The 19,998-nt window shown below is 51.2% G+C and overlaps 1 protein-coding gene across 2 annotated transcripts in view; it reads right to left on the bottom strand.

Annotated features, from left to right (window-relative positions):
• The window catches only part of LMAN2 (lectin, mannose binding 2), a 41,105-nt gene extending 23,662 nt beyond the window's left edge, over positions 1-17,443 (bottom strand). Inside the window, exons 1-8 of one of the 2 annotated variants that reach the window (XM_005661451.2) lie at positions 16,962-17,443; positions 16,685-16,803; positions 10,168-10,285; positions 9,469-9,548; positions 9,165-9,326; positions 8,963-9,077; positions 6,232-6,351; positions 4,017-4,687 (exon numbers count right to left, since the gene is read on the bottom strand). In XM_005661451.2, coding sequence (XP_005661508.1) covers positions 4,527-4,687; positions 6,232-6,351; positions 8,963-9,077; positions 9,165-9,326; positions 9,469-9,548; positions 10,168-10,285; positions 16,685-16,803; positions 16,962-17,166 — 1,080 coding nt within the window. In that variant the 5' untranslated portion in view covers positions 17,167-17,443 and the 3' untranslated portion in view covers positions 4,017-4,526. Of the gene's footprint in view, positions 1-4,016; positions 4,688-6,231; positions 6,352-8,962; positions 9,078-9,164; positions 9,327-9,468; positions 9,549-10,167; positions 10,286-16,684; positions 16,804-16,961 lie in introns of those variants that run through there. The other variant, XM_013994865.2, reaches the window with a different exon arrangement.

The following is a 19,998-nucleotide window of genomic DNA, read 5'->3' as shown; positions in this document are numbered from 1 at the left end:
CGAAGACAGCACGATGGGGATGGGGCTTCAGGAAGAACTGAGGATCTGTAGGTGGGAAATAATCCAAGTTAAAAGTGAGGTATGTGTCAACTCAAGGAAAAGCTCAAAGCCACACGATCAGGGTGCTGTAACTGGGGCGCTCTACCTGGCTGAGAGTGGAATACATTTGCATCGTGATAATGATCATTTATTTAGCTAAAAATAGGGACATAATCACATTTGGAGGCTGGAGAGAAGGCGGATATAAAAGAGCTAAACCTCAACTATTACACAAGGAAATGAATATATAATGCTGAATGCTTACAAATTTAAGACAAAACAAGCATATAATTGAGTCTCTGCCAGGAGAAAGAGCTAAGAAAGTTGAAAATCACTGCCGCTGGAGAGCAGATCTGGGGATCACGGAAGGGTGGCCATGTCTGTTGCTGCTGTGGACTTTGGCATATTTGATTTGGAAATCATTGCATACATTATTTGAGATGTTTTTAAATAAGCACAGAGCAGGATTGATAACAACCTGTAAATTATTTTAATTAACCCACATGATTGTGTTTAGTGAACTTTTTTTTTCTTTTTAGGGCCACACCTGCAGCATATGGAGGTTCCCAGGTTAGGGGTGGAATTGGAGCTGTAGCTACCAGCCTACACCACAGCCACAGCAACACTGGATCCGAGCTGCATCTGTGACCTAGGCTACAGCTTGCAGCAACCCCAGATCCTTAGCCCACTGAGTGGGGCCAGGGATTGAACCCACATCCTCATGGACACTATGTTGGGTTCTTAACCTGCTGAGCTAATGATGGGAAGTCCTATATTTAGCAAGCTCTTTTCTGTCCTTGGTGAAAACTTATATTTGTAATCAGATGATAAGTTTTTACTTTGAGAAAATGTCTCATCTTTTTTCAGTTTCTGGGGGCACGACTCCCTTGTCTGTTGGGGGGGGTGACACCCTCTCACTTAAACAGAGAATCAGCTTATTTAAGGGAACTTGAATTGCTACACATAGTCTGGGTGATATTAAATTTGTTCTCAAATCACATGCAGGAATGAACATAAACACAAGCAATTCAAGTTGTTAAGAATTAGACTGAGGAGTTCCCTTGCGGTAGAGTGGGTTAAGGATCTGGTGTTGTCACTGCTGTGCCTCAGGTTACTGCTGTGGCTTGAGTTTGATCCCTGGCCTGGGAACTTCCGAATGCCATGGGCATGGCCAAATAAATAAATAAATAAATAAATAAAGGAGTTCCCGTCGTGGCGCAGTGGTTAACGAATCCGACTAGGAACCATGAGGTTGCGGGTTCGGTCCCTGCCCTTGCTCAGTGGGTTAACGATCCGGCGTTGCCGTGAGCTGTGGTGTAGGTTGCAGATGCAGCTCGGATCCTGCGTTGCTGTGGCCCTGGCGTAGGCCGGTGGCTACAGCTCCGATTGGACCTCTAGCCTGGGAACCTCCATATGCCGCAGGAGCGGCCCAAGAAATAGCAAAAAAAAGACCAAAAAAAATTAAATAAATAAATAAATAAGTAAGAATTAGATTGCATCCTAAAAACATTTATTTTGCATTGCAGGTTTAAATTTCTATGAGTGGATTTAAGGGAGAGTCTCCTTACCAAAATCCTGAATCAGATGGCTCAAGGCTGCATAGGGAAAAAATTAATTTAGGGCTGGATTAAAATTTAGCTCCAGGAGTTCCCACTGTGGCTCAGCAGAAACAAATCTAACTAGCATCCATGAGAATGCAGGTTCAATCCCTGGCCTCATTCTGTGGGTTAAGGATCCGGCGTTGCCATGAGCTGTGGTGTAGGTCGCAGATGTGGCTCGGATCTGGCACGGCAATGGCTTAGGCCGGCAGCTACAGCTCCAATTGGACCCCTAGCCTGGGAACCTCCATATGCCACAGGTCTGGCCCTAAAAAGCAAAATAAAAATACAATTTTTTAGAAAAAAAATTTAGCTCCAACTCACAACTCTTGAGGCTACAAAGAGCAACCCACAAAGTTCCCACTGTGGCTCAGCAAGTTAAGAACCCAAGATAAGTGTCCATGAGGATGTGGGTTTGAACCCTGGCCTCACTCCGTGGGTTAAGGATGCAGCATTGCCACAAGCTGGGGTGCAGGTCATGGACGCAGCTCAGATCTGGGGTTGCTGTGGCTGTGGTGTAGGCCGGCAGCTGCAGCTCCAATTTGACCCCTAGCCTGGGAACTTTCATATGCCATAGGTGTGGCCCTAAAAAGAGAAAAAAAAAAAAAAAAAAAAAAGCAGTCGAGGAGGAAATTCCCTTCGATGGTGACCACTGCAATGACACCAGGTCCTTAACCCAATGCACCACAAGGGAACTTCTAAAGAAAGTGTTCTGAGGAAAGTGCTCAATAAAATATTTCGATGAGGAGGATTATGTTACTCCTCCAGCTTTCTGAACAGTCCCCCAGACCCATGTGAGGGAAATGCAGGCGACACCTCTCAGTGGCTGCGAGCTAGTGAACCACCTCTCAACACCTAAGCTGTATCCTCACAGGAAACACCGAGCGGAAGAAGATGGTTAAAAGTAGATCAACCAAGAGCCCCTGAAGTGTGAGCCTGTAAGCCCAAGGGGAAAATAAGTTCTCATTCTTCACCTCATCTACTTGAACACCATTTTACAATGAGAATCTCATGGATAATGTCAATTACAAAAAGCCTGGCTGCAACAGGAAGTGAGGGTTTGCATTTGCTTTAAGACGACGCTCAGTTGCTTCTGCATCCTGGTGCTATGTCACTACAAGCCCGTGTGGTCCTTCAGCCAAGATACTGGAGGAAACCCAGACCCAAGACCAGTTGATGGAAGAGGTTGAGACGTTTCCCTTTCAGGCAGAACTGCCCAGTTGATGTCACTGACCATAATACTTTCTACTCGAATCAAGAACTCTCTCTGAGGCAGCTTATTTCAAATTCATTGGATGCACTGGACAAAAGAGGCTATGAAAGCTTCATAGATCCCAGTAAATCAGACTCTGGGAAAGAGCTGCACATTAATCTCATTCCAGACAAAGAAGACCAAACCCTCGCTATTGTAGATACCAGAACGAAGATGACAAGGGCAATCTGACCAACAACCTTGGTGCTATGGGCAAGTCTGAGACCAAAGGGTCCACAGAGGCTTTGCAGGCTGGTACAGATCTACGAGTTTGGTGTCAGGTTTTATTCTGCCGATCCGGTTGCTGAGAAAGTGTCTGTTATCATCAAAGAGAGCGAGCAGCACGCCTGGAATCTTCTGCAGGACAGTCCAGGTGGGGCTGACACAGGCAAACCTATGGGTCATGGCACAAAGGTTATTCTGCATCTGTAAGGAGACCAAACGGAGTCCTGGGAGAAAACAATAAAGGAGATCGTGAAAAAACACTCTCAATGTTCTGGCTATCCCACTCATTTCTCTTTATGTGGAGAAGGAAGATGATAAAGAAGTCAGTGATAACTGAAACCCTGTTGAAATGTGTGTGGGAAGAAACCGGACTGAATGCCAGACTGTGGCAGTCAGGGGGTCAGGGGAGGAATGGACGCAGCAGGATCAGAGGCTGCTACATGCAGCACTTTCCTTCCACTGCCAGTTTTCCTTACTCCCTGTATGGCTTTTGACCCTTCTCAGCACCAAAGGGAATACACAACCACTGACCCCAACCTGCCCTCTTGCACCCATCCCCCCACCTCCCAATCACCCCAGCCCCTAGAGTTGCCTTGAGCCAAGCTCACACCCTCAGCATGGGACCCATACCATCCCCAAACCAGATCCCTGGGTGCAGAGGCGCAGGGGACATGAAGACAGCACAGGTCCCACCCCACGAAGCCACCAGCTGTGCGACACTGGGCAAATTCCACTTGACCTCCAAGAGCTGTGATTTGCAACCTAGGAAACAGGGACCAGACCACCTGCCTCCTGGGGCTGTGCCACCAACCTGAGGGGATGAGGACAGGAGCTAGGAAGCAGGGCCGGCTCAAAGTCATTTGAAGGAAAGAGAAACAAGCCTCTTAGGACAGCCACACAGCTGAGGTTGGTGATTTCACTTTATTTAGCAAACGGTCACACTCTGGGCCCCACCACACCGCTCCTCCTGCCGCGCTGGAGGGTAAACCTTGGGAAGAAGCTTGGAGGGTGACCAGGAGGCCCAGGCTCCCCAGTCAGCCTCCTTGGCCACACAAAGCACAGAACAAGATCACCATTCGGGTCCTCAGGCACCCGTCCCAGTGTGCTCTGGGGACCTCCAGTGTTCAACAGCCACCTGCCAGGGTCTCGGCCCAGCTCCAGGCACAGCCCCCTGCTCCTGTGAGGCCAGCTTTGGGCCAGGGCCTCCGCCACCCCCAGCTGAGGGTGCATCAAACTGATTACCCAGTCCTGCCTGTCCCCACCGGGCAAGAAGCAAAATGTACGAAAATACTTTAATTATTTCTTTGAAATGGTTAAGAAATAAGATCGTCTTATTTGTCTTTTAACAATCCCGGTAAAAAAAAAAGTTCACATTAGCACTGGGGCCCATCTGCGAGCCGCACACCGACCACTCAGTAGAAACGCTTGTTCCGCTCCTGCCGCTTCTGAAACACCACGGCCCCCACCACGGCGCACACGATGATGCCCAGGAGCGCGCACAGCAGCAGCAGGAACACCCGCCACCCTGTCAGGGGCCCGCTGCGGAAGTTCCCCGTCGGGTCGTCCACGTTGTCTGAGGGAGGGAGAGAGGGGGCAGTGAGAGGGCGGGTGGGCTCCCAGGAGACGGGGGAGCAGGGTGACAGCTCCCACACCCACCCTGCAGATGGCAGCTGGGGCCTGCTCCCGCCACACCACGGAGGGGCAGGGGTGTGGACAAAGGGGCTGTCTCACTGAAGCTGAGGTTCCTAGGGATCACAGCCCCCAGGGATCGAGGCCTGGGGTGCCTTCTGCTGCAAGAAGCTGGTGAGCACCGGCTTCCTGGGCTCTCCCTGAGACCCTGAGTCTGCCTGTGGAGGGCCGAGGTCTGCTTTCACAGCCCAGCCCAGCCCCAGCCCCAGCCCCAGCCCCAGCCCCAGCCCCAGCCCCAGCCCCAGCCCCAGCCCCAGCCCCGAGCAATGGCCCGAGGTCCCATCTGGAAAAGCATGGCCCCGGCTACAGACTGCCCTCACTCACACCTGCATTCATCTGATGTCCCCTAGGGGGGCTCCAAGGCCCCCAGCCCCCAACCCCTGTCCTGCTTTGAGCCTCTACCCCAATGGGTCCACCAGACTGAAAACGAGTTAACTCCTGCCTGGCCAGCCACATGGGCTGCTGGCTGGGTTGGAGCAGAAGATGTCTCTGAAAGCCCTCAGAAGCAGAAGCCTTCAACCAAAGGCTGCAAAACAGTGGTCTACAGCAGGATGTCAGACCCCCAAAACATTTAAAAACAACTTGAGTCAGAATGTTGGGTTCCATCGGAGCTCCACCCCCTGGGGGACCCCCACACGACTTTGGGGCTCTGTGGATAGATTTACACACACACACACACACACGTGCGCGCGCGCCTCACATCCCTCACGAGGACCCTCGCTCCATGAGGATGGAGTGCTGTTGATTACTGCCCTGGGAAGAGCTCAGGATTGGGGTTGTTGTTTTTGTTTTTTTGGGTTTTTTTTTGTCTTTTTGCCTTTTCTTGGGCCGCTATCACGGCACATGGAGATTCCCAGGCTAGGGGTCTAATCGGAGTGTAGCCAACGGCCTATACCACAGCCACAGCAATGCGGGATTTGAGCCGCGTCTGCAACCTACACCACAGCTCACGGCAACACCAGATCCCTAACCCACTGAGCAAGGCCAGGGATCAAACCTGCAACCTCATGGTTCCTAGTCAGATTCATTAACCACTGAGCCACGACGGGAACTCCAAGACTGGGGTTTCTGCCTACACTCAAGTTCACATCTCGCCTCTTTACCCCTTTCTAGCTGACGAAGCCTGAGAATCCAGGCCCCTGGCAGTGGCAGGACCTCCTTCCAGGCCGTTCACTGAAGCCACACACCAAGGCATCACACTGACGGTGAGAGTGCCCTGCATGCCACCCACACCAACAAACCATCCCTTTGGCTCCAATGGCCACCATCTCAGCACTGGATGCAGAAGGACAGACACCAGGTGCTCACATACAGCTCATGAGCGCTGTTTGCAGGTCCATGCACCTAGCCGGACCAGGGAAAGGCAGGCAGACCCCACACTCGCCCAAGCTGGCCCGGACCCCAGCCAGGAAGGCTGCACACATGTACCTTTGGGAGACTTGAGGAAGTTGACACTGGGCTCGATCTTGGTCCAGTCGATGTTCTCCTCATCAGGCGTGTGCTCCACCATGAGCTGGAACAGCTTCATGGAGATGATGTCGTGATTGTCTGCAGAACAAGAATTAGCTGCTGAGGGCCCTGCAGCTGCCCAGTGCTCGTGGCCCAACCACAGCCCCCCCCAGCTCCCCCCAGAAGAACCCAGTGCTCAGCCCCCAGCAGGCAGTATTCCAGGGACTGGAAAACCTCCAGAACTCATCAATAGGAAATGTGGGAGAGGCAGAATGGAGAGGGAAAAGCACAGATTTTAAAATCGAAATCATTGGTCTAATCCTGGCTCTGCCACCCTCTCTGAGGCTCTGTTTCCTCATCTGTAAATGGGGTGGTAATCTCCATCGTGCATGGTTACCGAGGCACCTAAACGAGATAGGACATACAAGGCAGAAGGTGTACTGCCTGCAGGCAGTGTCCTTGAAAACAGACCCAGATAAGGACCCACACACTGTTCTACGGCTGGTCAAGAAGCCTGATCCTCCCAAGGACAGGCAGCTGCCAGACATTCCTGTCAGAGACCCAAGTACAGGATGCAGACAAGTGACCTGGGGCAGTGACTGAGAGCTCAGCCTCAGACATGGTCAGCAAGTGCACCCGAGGAGACCTGGGAAAAGCCCAGGTCCAACCGGTATGGGCAGGAGAGAACCTCTGCCTGACGCTGACAGTAACTCATCACCCTGTTTCTGAGGTGGGGATGTTGAGGCTCAGCGCCAAGATGAGGGTCCTGGTCAGCCTGACCCATGATCAGCTCAGCTAACCAGCTGCAGTCTGAGGAAGGGCCCAGAAAAGGAAGAGCTTAAAAGCAAGGACCCGGCAGCTCTGTCAGGCAGCACCCTGCCGTACCCAACACCCGGCCTGCACAGGCCCTAGAAGCCCAACAACAAGCACGGACTTGAGTCAGATGGCACGTCCCGTCTGAGCTCCGCCACTCTCTGGGCATGTGAACCTGACGAGATCCTTTCAGCTCCCAAATGCCCAGCAGTCTCAGTTGTGTGAAAGGGGAGAGAAACCGCTACCTACCTAAGGACACCCTGTGTGCCTTCACCCACACTGTGCCTGGTGGGAGACTGGCGTGCACAACCCACTAGTGGTCAGACACGACTGTGTGCACAGCTCCCTCCCTCACCCTTCCCAGGGCCTCTCCAAACAGCCTGAGAGAACGCCCACCTGTCACAGACCTGGCCCTGCTCCCAGAACCTTCTCATGACACCTGTCATGATGGAATTCCAGCTAACTCAGGGAAAGGTCTGTCGTGGATCCTCAGATACGAGTATGATTGGCTGTGAGCTGGTAATTACTGAGGCTGGGTAACAGCAACAAGGGGCCTTTCTCCCCTCTTGTGGAACTGGAATTTCCAGAGGAAAAGCCTTAAGATAAAACCCCCAAACAACAGACACTCTGGGGACCAAGTAGACTCAGACCCTTCTGTGGTGAGGGGGAGGCTCCTGGACGGAGGCTGGCTCAAAGGCCCCAGAAATGTTTATTTTGACAATCAACAGCTCTGTCTGGTCCTCCATGCTGCTTCCCAGTGCTGGGCAGCAGGAGCCCACCCTGGGCCTGGTGCCTCCTGAGGGCCCTGAGAAGGAACTGAGGACCACAGGCAAGGGCCACCATTAAGTGCCACACAGGCTGGTTGTCCCAGCGAGGTCTGCAGGCAGGCGGTGCCCCAAAACTTCCAGCATTCACTGTGGGCCAAAAAAAAAACAGAGCCCTGACTTCTTGGTATGACTTCTGTGTTCCCCTCACTGACCAGAAAATAAATCACATGGTATGTTCCAAGACGGTTAAGTGCTACCAAAAAAAAAAATAAAGAGAAAAGTGATGGGAAGTGTGCAAGGGACTCAGATGTGTGTGCACGACTTTAAAAGAGGAAGGCCCCACAGTGACATCTGAGGGAGACGTGGAGGAGCCGAGGGAGAGGCCCAGGCACTAAGACAGGAGGTGGTAGTGGGTCTGAAGAGAGGCTGGGGGCCCTGTCCCCAGGGAGCAGGGAGTGCTGAGGGGATGGGGTGGGAAGGTGCCACACACAGGGCCTGCCAGACACCACAGGAACGGATGGTGGCCCTGACTCTGAGTGAGGCGAGAGGAGCAGCATTAACAGGCGGCTCTGCTGCGGTGCCAGGAGATGTCGGGGCTGGCCCGGAGAAGGGGACCCTTGTCATCAAGCGAGGGAGGATGGTGGCCCAGACCTGAGGCAGGAAAGGAGGGGTGAGAAGTGGTCTGCTGGGGGTGGAGACAAAGCCAGCAGGACCCGCCAATGGACGAGAGGTGGCATGTGAGAGAAAAGACAGAGGCCGGAGTGACACCAGGTGTTCTGACCCAAGCAACTCCAAGGACAGAGGTGGTTTCTGTCTCTGCTGTGGGTGTGCGAAGGCTGAGAGGCCTGCTGGGCACCAGGTGGGGGTGCTGAGCAGTCTGCTGGTGACACAGACCTGGAGATGGGAAGTTAGGGGTCACCGTTCCAGAGGCAAAGCCCCCAGCTCCCAGATGACAGACAGGGAAGATGGCTGAGGGACCGCTCATGGAAACGGATGGGGAAGAAGAAAACCAGGCCAGTGTGGAACCAAAGGAAGGAAGATCAAGGAGGAAAGGGACCGGCTGTGTCACAGGTTCCCGACAGACCAGGAAAGAGCAGACTGAGACCTGAGCCCCCAGCCCACAAGCTCACCAGATAGGTCACCGGTGCCAGCCGAGGCTCCAAAGTAGTAGCCGGTGGGCAGGCGCACACCCGTGATGTCGATGCAGTTCTTCCACTCGTTCTTGTCCTCCAGGTCGGTCATCACCTACGGCCAGCCAGCAGTTCAAGGGCAGCCCGGGCCGGCCTGCCCGCCTCCCCGAGCCCTCGCGGGGCCCCCCACCCGCCTGCTCACCGTCAGGCGGCCCCGGGAGTAGCGGACGGCCAGGAAGGTGTCGTGGTTGCGGTTGCGCAAGTCAGCTGTGCAGCCCGCCAGCTCGGTCCAGCGGCCGTCCTTGCTGTGGTCGTAGGACAGGGAGCCATTGTTCACCATCACGGAGATGTACGGGAACACGCGCTAAGACAAGACACTGGTTACTCCACGGCCAGCCCAGGCCGTGGGAGGCCGCAGGGCACCAACCGCCCCATCCCTGGAGGCTCCTCTAAAGCGGGGACCAGGGAGAAGCCCTGTCCTGCTCTGTGGGAGAGCGGGGACCTACCTCCGTGGTCTCATCATTGGGGTATGTGTCCAGGAAGATGGCTAAGCCATGGAAGTTGTCTTTGCTTCCAAACACAGGCCCTGGAATTAGAGAATTTCTGTAACAGGAGAAATTGGAGCTGCCCATGGGTACCTGAAGGACAAGGTAATGCCAGCATGGGTGGGGCCAAGAGAGGTTGTTCCGTCATGGTTCTCCCAAGAGGGGATCTCTAAGTGGGGATGAGGAGGGGGGTGGAGGGTGGTCTAAGGGCTGTGGCAGAGGACTCAAGTCTGAAACCTGAACTAGAGAATAGCACCTGCTGCGTGCTCTGAGGTGTCAGGTGACAAGGGGATGGCTGGCTTGCAAAAACCAGGTGTCAGTAAGGACCATGCCCTAACCCAGGGGTCACCAACTTAGCATCCAAGGCCAAGGAGAAAATACCATAGGTTTTTGTGGGCCACAGATGGTTCTTGTCATACAGTCTTCCTTGCTTTTGCTTTTTTAAAATGGTAGGATGGCAGACCCGCGGTCAGCTGGTACAGAACACCAGGCCACACAGGGCACTGAGCTGGGCCGCAGGATCATCTTCTAAGAGGATGCTCCCCCAGCCACCCCCAGGTCCCAAAGTTCCTTGATGAGGAGCAGCAGCACCCCAACAGGAGGGTGCAGAGCGAAGGATCCTTGGCCGCAGACGCCTCCACCTGCTCAAGGCCACTCTACCTGGCACCATGCGGTCCCGGGTGTACCACAAGGCGATGCCATCCCCATGGAGATTCTTCTTCCCTGCGCCATGGACTTTGAAGTGGACGTGCATCTCCCAGTCCTTGAGGAAGCAAGGCTAGAGAGAGAGCAGAGAGGGCTGCTGGACACAGCCCAGTACAGACCCTGCAAGGACCCTGTGCACTCAGAACAGGGCCAGCAGCAGGGCCCCAAGTGCCACTGACCAACCCCCAGTGTTCTCAGCAGGAAGGGAGGGGGCGGCTGGACCTCCCAGGTGGGGACAAGGGAGGCCACACACTGTCCCAAGGCTGCCCGAGGCCCAGGCTCCACCCGCCCCAGCCTTCTCCCAACCGGTTCTCACACTTTGACTCACTTTCCTCAACACCAGCCAAACCCGTGAGGCCTGTTTTCTCTCCATCCCCACTGCTCCTGCCCTGCGCTCTTGTGGAAGGATTACTACCACTACTTGAGTCACATATTTTACAGAAAAAGAAAACACATTCAAAGGCAAAATAACTTGTCCATGGCAGGTAGGTGGATGGTCCTGATTCACACCCAGGGCTGTCTGACTTGGAAACTCGTGCTGTCGTCTACACCTCCCACAGCCTGCAGGCCCAGAACACAAACTGTTCCAACTCCCTCCTGGCCTTCCACCCCCACTGTCTTTCCTCCTAACCGAGTTTTCAAACAGACTCAAACCCAGCTCTGGCTGATGCCAAATCCCCAGGTCTCAGCCAGCACACCTCCAGCTTCTGGCCGACTCAGCCCAGCCCCAGGGTGGTAAATGCATCAGCGTGAGGGGCTGGATGGGTCAGAGGCTGGGACCTCTGGGCTACTGGGATGTGAGGGAAGGCAGCTCACTCCCCACCCCCAGGAATACCAGGTGCAGAGCTAGGTCTGCCCCACAGCAAGGAAACCAGGCCTTACACCAGGAAGTTGCTCTTGAAAACTATGGTGTCGACATCACTTTGACAAGATTCTACTTAGAGGAAGTCTGCGGATAGGTGCGTGAGCCAGTAATTAAACAAAGGCCTCTCAGAAAGGCAAACAGGAGTTCCCGTTGTGGCGCAGTGGTTAAAGAATCCGCCTAGGAACCATGAGGTTGCGGGTTCGGTCCCTGCCCTTGCTCAGTGGGTTGCTGTGAGCTGTGGTGTAGGTTGCAGACGTGGCTCAGATCCCGCGTTGCTGTGGCTCTGGCGTAGGCCGGTGGCTACAGCTCCGATTGGACCCCTAGCCTGGGAACCTCCATATGCCGCGGGAGCGGCCCATGAAATAGCAAAAACACACACACAAAAAAAAGAAAGGCAAACAGAAACAAGACATTGCTAACTTATTAGATTGGGATGTCTTTTTTTTTTTTTTTCTTTTTTTCCTCTTACAGCTGCACCTGTGGCATATGGAAGATCCTGAGGCCAGGTATCAAATCTGAGCCTCAGCTGCAACCTATCCCACAGCTGCAGTAACACCAGATCTTTAGCCCACCATGCTGGGCCAGGGATCAAACCAGTGACGCCAGAGATGAGCCAACTCATTAACCCACTGCACCACAGCAGGAACTCCTGGCAAGTCTTAAAGAGACAATTAATACCAATGCAGACAAGGGTGGAGAGAGACACATGTTCAAACAACCCGTGAGACTATGGATGCCCCCATCTTCTTGGGGGAAATCTGGCTGCTGCAGCTTTTTAATGGAATGAGGCAGATTCATGAGCATTTACACTTCAAGATCAAGCTATCAAAGAAACTGGAGTTCCTGTTGTAGCTCAGCAGGTTAAGAACCCAACATAGTGTCCATACGATGCAGGTTTGATCCCTGCCCTTGCTCAGTGGGTTAAGGATCCGGCGTTGCCGTGAGCTGTGGTGTAGGTCGCAGACACGGCTGGGATCCCACGTTGCTGTGGCTCTGGCGTAGGCTGGCAGCTACCGCTCCGATTACACCCCTAGCCTGGGAACCTCCATGTGCCGCAGGAGCTGCCCAAGAAATGGCAAAAAGACAAAAAAAAAAAAAAAAAAGGAGAGGAATTAGTATATGTTTAGCGAAAGGAAGAGATGAACATAATATGAACCGATATTAATGGAAGCTAACTCTGGGAGGGGAACACTGACTTTCTATGTCTGAATCTTCTCTACTGAACACAGTATTTCTGTAATGGGAAAAAACTAAAAATAAAAACCAAAAAACTCCACGTCCCACCATGGGCAATCTGGCTTGTACATCACTGACTCACTGTTCCAGGCCTGGGCTCTAGGAACACAGCTGCAGGGACCTGGACCCTGAACACACGGGTTAGCAGGCGCCCGCACGCCAGCCTGCACAGTGTGAAATAAGCCCTCCCAAGTCTTGATAGTGCAGGGGCCCCGGGAGGACTTGCAGATTCTGAAGGGGCAATGGTTAGGCAATGAGAACCAGCTCTCAAGGACAGATGGGCAAGGAATCTGAGTCCAAGGCCCGCTAAGGGGGTGGAAGGCCTGTGAACCAGTCTTGCTTTGGGTTGACACCACAAAGACTGTAAGCCAGAAGTAAGAAGGAAGGAGAAAGGGCCTGTGGGGATCAGAACTCAGCTCTCAGTCCTCAGAATCCCTGACACTAAAGAGACTCATCAAGGCCTCACTTTTTTTTCCTTTTTACTGCCTCACCTATGGCATATGGACGTTCCAAGCCAGGGACTGAATCTGAGCTGCAGCTGTGGCAATGCTGAACCCTTTAACCCACTATGCCAGGCCGGGGATTGAATCCACACCTCTATAGGGACCTAAGCTCACTATAGTCAGATTCTTAACTCACTGCACCACAATAGGAACTCCAACCTCACATTTTTAACAACAAAAAAACTTATAAACACAGCATCTGGGACACAACCAAAAATACCAGATACATAAAGAGATAAGATATAAACAAAAATCAGAGAAAGGGAAGGAGGGAGAGAGAAGGAAAGTAGGAAGAGAGGCCAACAGGAACTCCAGACACTGGCCTTTTAAATAACTAGGTAACTATGTTCAAGGAGATAAAAGATTGAGAATTTTGGTAGATAACTGAAATTTTAAAAAATCACACTACAGGCATTCCTGTCATGGCACAGCAGAAATGAATCCAACTCGGAACCATGAGGTTGCAGGTCCGATCCCTGGCCTTGCTCAGTGGGTTAGGGATCCGACGTTGCTGTGAGCTGTGGTGGAGGTTGCAGACGTGGTTTGGATCTGGCATGGCTATGGTGTAGGCAGGCAGCTGCAGCTCTGCTTCAACCCCTAGCCTGGGAACTTCCATACGCTGCAGGTACAGTTCTGAAAGAGCAAAAAAATAAATAAACAAAAAGGAAGGGAGTGAAGTTCCCGCTGTGGCACAATGGGATTGGCAGCATCTCTGCAGCTCCAGGATGCAGGTTCCATCCCCCGGCCCAACACAGTGGGTTAAAGGATCCAAGCTTGCCACAGCTGCAGAGTAGCTCACAACTGCAGCTCGGACCTGACCCCGGGCCCAGGAACTCCATATGCCTCAGAACAGCCAAAAAAGGAAAAGGAAAAAAAGAAAAGAGGGGAAGGATGGAAGGATAGAGGTAGGAAGAGAACAATAACAATATCCAGATACTCTTAAAAGCAACCAGAAAGAAAAAAAGACAGATCACCTTCAAAGGAGCTATAATTAGCCTGATACCGGAATTCTCAACAGAAATACTAGGAGCAAGAAGACAAACCGACTGGTATATTTGGAGTTGAAAGGAAATAACAATCAGCATAGGATCCTATACTTGGCAAATATATCCTTCAAGAATGAAGGTGCTCTCTGGGCTCAGACCTAGTTTTCGGCCCATGGCTAAACACAGTAAGAAGGTCAGAACTGGAAGTTCCCTCGTGACACAGTGGGTTAAGGATCCCGCATTGCCGCAGCTGTGGCATAGGCTACACCTGTGTCCCGGCTCTGATCCCTGGCTTGGGAACTTCCGCGTGCCGTGAGTGCAGCCCCTTGCCCCCCCCCCCAAAAGGACAAAAGACTTGGACAGATATATTTTCACAGAAGAAGATATACAAATAGCGAATAAGCACATGAAAAGATACTCAGCATCATTAATCATTAGAGAAACACAAATCAAGCCCACAAGACACCACTTTAACTTGTTAGGCTAGCTATTATTAAATAAAAATGGGGGAAAAAATGGAAAATAAGTACTGTGAATATGTAAAGAAATTAGAACCCTGGTGCATTGCTAGTGAGAACGTCAAATAGTGTGGCTGCTGTGGAAAATAGTCTGGTGGTCCTCAAAAAGTTAAACAGAGTTACCATATGCTCCAGCAATTCTACTTCCTAGATATATACCAAGTGAAAGCAGATGCCCCCAACACTCACCCATGCACACCTGTGTTCACTGCAGTGCTATTCACAATAGCTGAAAGGTGGAAACAACCCAGGTGTCCACCAACAGATGACTGGATAAACAAAATGCAGTGTACACACCGGGACAAGAATATTATTTAGCCATAAAAAGGAATGAAGTACGGGGGGAAAGGATAAATTAAGAATTTGGGAGTAACATATAGACACTAGTATATATAAAACAGATAAACAACAAAGACCTACTATATAGCCAAGGGAACTATACTCGATATTTTGTAATTACATATATGGGGAAAGAATCTGAAAAAGATTTATATATATATACATGAATCACTTTGCTGTACACCTGAAACTAAACACAAGACTATAAAACAACTATACTTCGATAAATAAATAAATAACACAGGGCGGGGAATCTCTGGGCAGAAAATTCTAAGCATTCCAAGCAATTTCAGGAATTACAGGAAACACTCCAACCCTTTGAGGAATACCTGCAGGGCCTAATAAAAAAGGTCCCTGAAGCTGAAAAAAGAGGTGGGGGAAGAAAGACAGGACAAGTATATTCCAGACTATGAAAATTTGATGAAGGCAAGGTGCAGAATTCTCTCAGCCCTGTGACACTGCCAACCACCAACTACCTCCTAGAATCAATTTCTAACAGTTCTGGCACTCTTTGTACCTCATTTAAAAAAAAAAAAATTCTAATGCTACGCTGAACTCACTTCCTTGAAAAATACAAGGATACATTATCATTTTAAAATGTTATCCAAAAGCCCTATGTCAGAATAACATAACAGAATGTGACTCGGGGGAAATAAGGTAGTTATTGACATACTCTGAGTGGGTGGCTCTAAAGCTAAGTCTTAACAGATGAGAAGGAACCAAGCGGGCATGAAGAGCCCGGAGGCAGTGTTCCAGATGGAGGGAACAAGTGCAAAGGTCCTGAGGCAAGAAGGCAGCCAGAGAAGCTAGAACAAAATTAAGAGTGAATGACCAGAGATGCCAAGCACCAGGGGCCAGGCTGTACATGCATAACGTACGTTTATCTCTTCACGGGAGACCCCAGGCTCTGTGGATCAGAGTTAAAGCCCGGATGCCCCTAGCAGGAAGGCAAGGAGATAACAGGCAGATAAAGCAACACAAGGACAGCATGGACTCTCAGAACTAAATGGGGAAGTCATCCAGAAGGGACCAAAGAGCAGAGTGATGGAGAAAACTAGGACAGCGGCCAAGAGCTTAGGGATCAAGCAGGCTGGGGAGGAGTAGGCTTTGCCCCAAATCATTCCCCTTTCACCCCTTTCCAGAACTTCCTCCGTGTGGAGTCTGCACAGCAGCTGATTTTGGCCACTGCCCATGTATGACACACCAGAGACAACTGAGGCTCCCTAACCTCTACGCCAAAGGTCACAGAAACTAAAACTGTCCACAAGTTCAGCCCCTACATTACTATTGTTGACTAGATCCTCAATCAAACACTGGGGAAGGGGACTGAGTCTGCAACTATTTCTAAGGGGCTCCTCCTTTGTCCGGGCTAGGGTCAGGCGTAGCAAGCGAATTGCTGGGCTTGGACATGAGACAGATCAGAATTTAACTGTTGTAGAGCCTCCTTGCCTGCCCGCTTGCATCTCTCACAATTTTAATAAATCCATTTCTTGCCCATTTAAAAAAAAAAAAAAGAATTTAACTGTTTATGTTATTGGCTGTCTGTGTTAGCTTTGCATAAAACTACAACAACCATCTGTATCAGTTTGTTTATGAGAATTAAAAGCAATAAGGTATGTTAAAGTCAGTGCCTAACACACACAAAACACCCAATAAAGACCCTATTTGTTCCATTTATCCCACTAATGAGAGGGTTCAGTTCAGACAGCCAATAGCTCTACTACTTACTGGCTATGTGACTTCGTGGAAGGCACTTTCAAGAGTGTTAAGTTCTTAATCAGTAAAATGGAGATAACATCAGTTACTTCACAGGCTTTTGAAAGAATGAACAGAGAAGGGTGTATAAAGTGTCAAGCCCAGCTCTTGACACATGGTAACTCTAGAAGTCATTACCTGTTATTACTGGCAGGTGTGATCAAGATGGAGAAGGCGGCGGGCCTTCAAACCAAGCTCAGGTCTGGGCTGCTGAAGACTGTCTGTAGTGACTTACTTAATGGTCTACCCAGCCTCTTGGGAGCCACTCACCAGGTGGTTCCAAATAGAGCCTTCTTTGCTGCGCTCGTCAGGGGTCAGACGCAGGTACTGGCTAGTGAGTATGGTGCTGCCTTGGAAGTCCCAGAAGAGCGTGGAGCTGGAACCGACCCCTGTGGGCAGAGACATGGGCACACACAGGCCAGGCCAGGCCGAGATTTGCCAGAGACAGGAAACTCACAAAGATGCCCTGACCAGAAGAAAGGCACCCGTTCCCCAACTCTACCCGGCCTCGCCCTCACCCTGCACTCATTCCCGCCCCAGGCCTCACCTTGGTAGGGCTTAATAAGCGAATGCTCCCGCTTAAGGTGCTCGCTGTTGCCGTCAGTTATATCCGCAGTCACTGGCCCCAGCAACAGTAGAAAGAGTAAACGTGTAATGGGGCCAGGGCCGGGGCCGGGAAGCCCAGGCCTCCCCGGGCACCGCCGGCCCCAGCCCCAGAGCCAAAACCAGCCTGCCGCCGCCGCCGCCGCCATTCCCCTTTCCTCTCGGGCACTTCCGTCCTAGGACTTCCGCCTTCCGGGTGTTCCATCTAATGGCCTCCGGCCGGAAGCGCTCCAACCCTAGCTTTATCTGGGAGTTTCTAGCAAAAACAAAGCCTCGCTGCCGAGGGAATGGGGTCTTTATTTGCTGATCAGACCTCTATTCTAGTAGAGTGCCTTGGCGGCTGCGAGGCGCCTGTCAGCCAGACTCAGGAATGGGTTTTAACGGGCGAAAAGAACAGCAACCAATCATGGAACAGCACGTTCGGCTTGTGTGCCAACCTGGAGCAGAGGGAAGATTTGCGAGCAGCGCTAGGGTCGTCTGTGGAACGGGGCATGCTGGGACTTGTAGTTTTTCTAGGCCTCTCGTGCAGGCTGGGTAGAAATCTACAAAGCTCTTGGTCTCTGGCCACTGGTCTGATCCCTAGAGTAACCTTTTCCAGTCCGAGGAGAAAGGAATTCTGAATTGAAGGCGGAGGCCTGAATTCCAACTCCCGCGCCACCTGGAACTCATTGGGTGATCCCAGGCGAGCCTTTAGCCATCTCTGGCTTCACCCACCCTAGCTCCACACCTTTAGCAACTTAGAATTCTGTTATTAGATGGCGTCCACTCCTTCCAGTTCCTCAGGCCCAGTTGGGTTTCATCAGAAGGGGCAGACCTGAATCCTTTCCCAGTGATGACTGGGACCCGTTAATATCTAAATGATTGCTGTGCCTGCCTGCTGCAACAAGAAGCATCCAGGAAAGCCGACTGTGGATCAAAGGTGGACAACTGGTGGCCCACAGCCAAATACAGCTCTTGCTGATGGTGTTTCAATAAGGACATAACTACTGTTATTTTAAATCAGGAGACAAATACACATTAAAAATCCAAATTTCCAGCTTCTAAGGAAAAATCGTAAGACCCGACCACACCAAGCTCATAGAGCTGCCCTCATAAAAATTCCTTCCTTTTCTAAACTAATCTCCATTCTGGCCGCTAATTTACAGCACCTGCCTGGCCCCTCTAGCCCGTTGAGTTAATGACCCCTGTTATAGAGCACAGGGTGGTTTAGTTGGTTGCTTGCTCCTTTTGAATGAATGAACTTATTCAAGATTAAGTGCTGAGACATCTTTTTTAAATTAGCTACAAAATTAGCTATATATGTGTGTGTGTCATATAGCTATGTTTGTTATGTCTAAATATCTATAGATATAACAAAATTCCTCTTCCAAGGGGTACACCCTTCCAGAGATTTATCTGTGTCTCTGCAAAGACCTGGGCATTCCACAAGGCCTCCAAGAGGCTGCAGTGTTTTTGGCCACACCCACAGCATATGGAAGTTCCCAGAGCAGGGATTGAATCCAGGCCACAGCTGTGACCTATGGCAACACTAGATCCTTAACCCACTGTGTCAAGGCAAGGATCGAACCCATACCTCAGTAGCCGCCACAGAGACAATGCCAGGTCCTTAATCCTCTGTGCCACAGTGGGAACTCCAAGGCTGCGATTTTTGTCAGCTATTGTCACTAATGATTCCCTAGCATCTAGCAAAGCATCTAGCTTTGCTAGCATCTAGCATCCTAGGCCTACTTGGCACATAGAAGGTGATTTTTTTTCCTTTTTTGGGGAGCGAGCACTCCTCGGCATATGGAGTTCCTGGGCCAGGGATCAGATCTGAGCCGCAGTTGCGGCCTGAGCTGCAACAACGCTGGATCCTTAACCCACTGTGCCGAGGTGGGGATTGAACCTGTGTCCTAGCATGCCCAAGACAACACCTATCCCATTGCACCACAGTGGGAACTCCTAGCAGATGATTAATAAGTAATTGGTGAAGGAATGAATATTTGTTCTAGAACCTGGAAAAGGGTCATGATGAGTAAGTAGGAGTTTAGTAGAGAGGGGAGAGGCTTCCTGAGCAAAGGGAACAGGAAATGCGAAGGCCAGGAGGGACCCCTGAAAGCATAAGGAATACAAGCGGTTTGGAATGGCTGAGGAGTCACTGGGGGGAGTTTGGCTGAGGCCAGAATTCAAAGAGGCTTCAATTCCCCGCTAAGGAGCATGGCCTTTTCCCCAGAAGGCAGTGGGATGGCTTTAAGCATGGGACTGACCAACCTGGGTTTCTCTGGTGAGAGGAGACTAGAGGGAAGAAACAGGTAAGGAGACAATGGAGGTGTTATGACCACATAAGAGAGGGTGGGGCCTGGGCCAGGGAGGTCTCCACAGGGAAGGGGGGTCAGAAGTCCCACAGGTAAACCAGACATAGGTAACGAATCCCCTGTGGGAAGCCAGGGAAAGAAAAGTTGAGAACAGTGATCTGTGACATCAAGATTGTGAGGTGAGGAATTCCTGTCGTGGCGCAGTGGTTAACGAATCCGACTAGGAACCATGAGGTTGCGGGTTCGGTCCCTGCCCTTGCTCAGTGGGTTAACGATCCGGCGTTGCCGTGAGCTGTGGTGTAGGTTGCAGACGCGGCTCGGATCCCGCATTGCTGTGGCTCTGGCGTAGGCTGGTGGCTACAGCTCCGATTCAACCCCTAGCCTGGGAACCTCCATATGCCGCGGGAGCAGCCCAAGAAATAGCAACAACAACAACAAAACAACAACAAAAAAGACAAAAAGACAAAAATAAATAAATAAATAAACCATTAAAAAAAAAAAAAAGATTGTGAGGTGGCAAAAACGAAGGGCTAAGAGATGGGAAATCCTAGGGTTGGCTGGGGTCCCTGGGGTGAAGATGTGGTCAGAACTGAAACTGGCATCCATGGCGGATTGGTACAAAGAGGCATCTTTGCAGCAGCAGGAAGGGATGTGCTTAGGAAGGATGTGGTTGGGCCTTTTCAGGGA

Source organism: Sus scrofa, chromosome 2 (genome assembly GCF_000003025.6).
Source record: "Sus scrofa isolate TJ Tabasco breed Duroc chromosome 2, Sscrofa11.1, whole genome shotgun sequence".
NCBI classification, from domain to species: domain Eukaryota; kingdom Metazoa; phylum Chordata; class Mammalia; order Artiodactyla; family Suidae; genus Sus; species Sus scrofa.
Note: the sequence above shows the minus strand (reverse complement) of the source record. Positions and strands in the feature narration are given on the sequence as shown.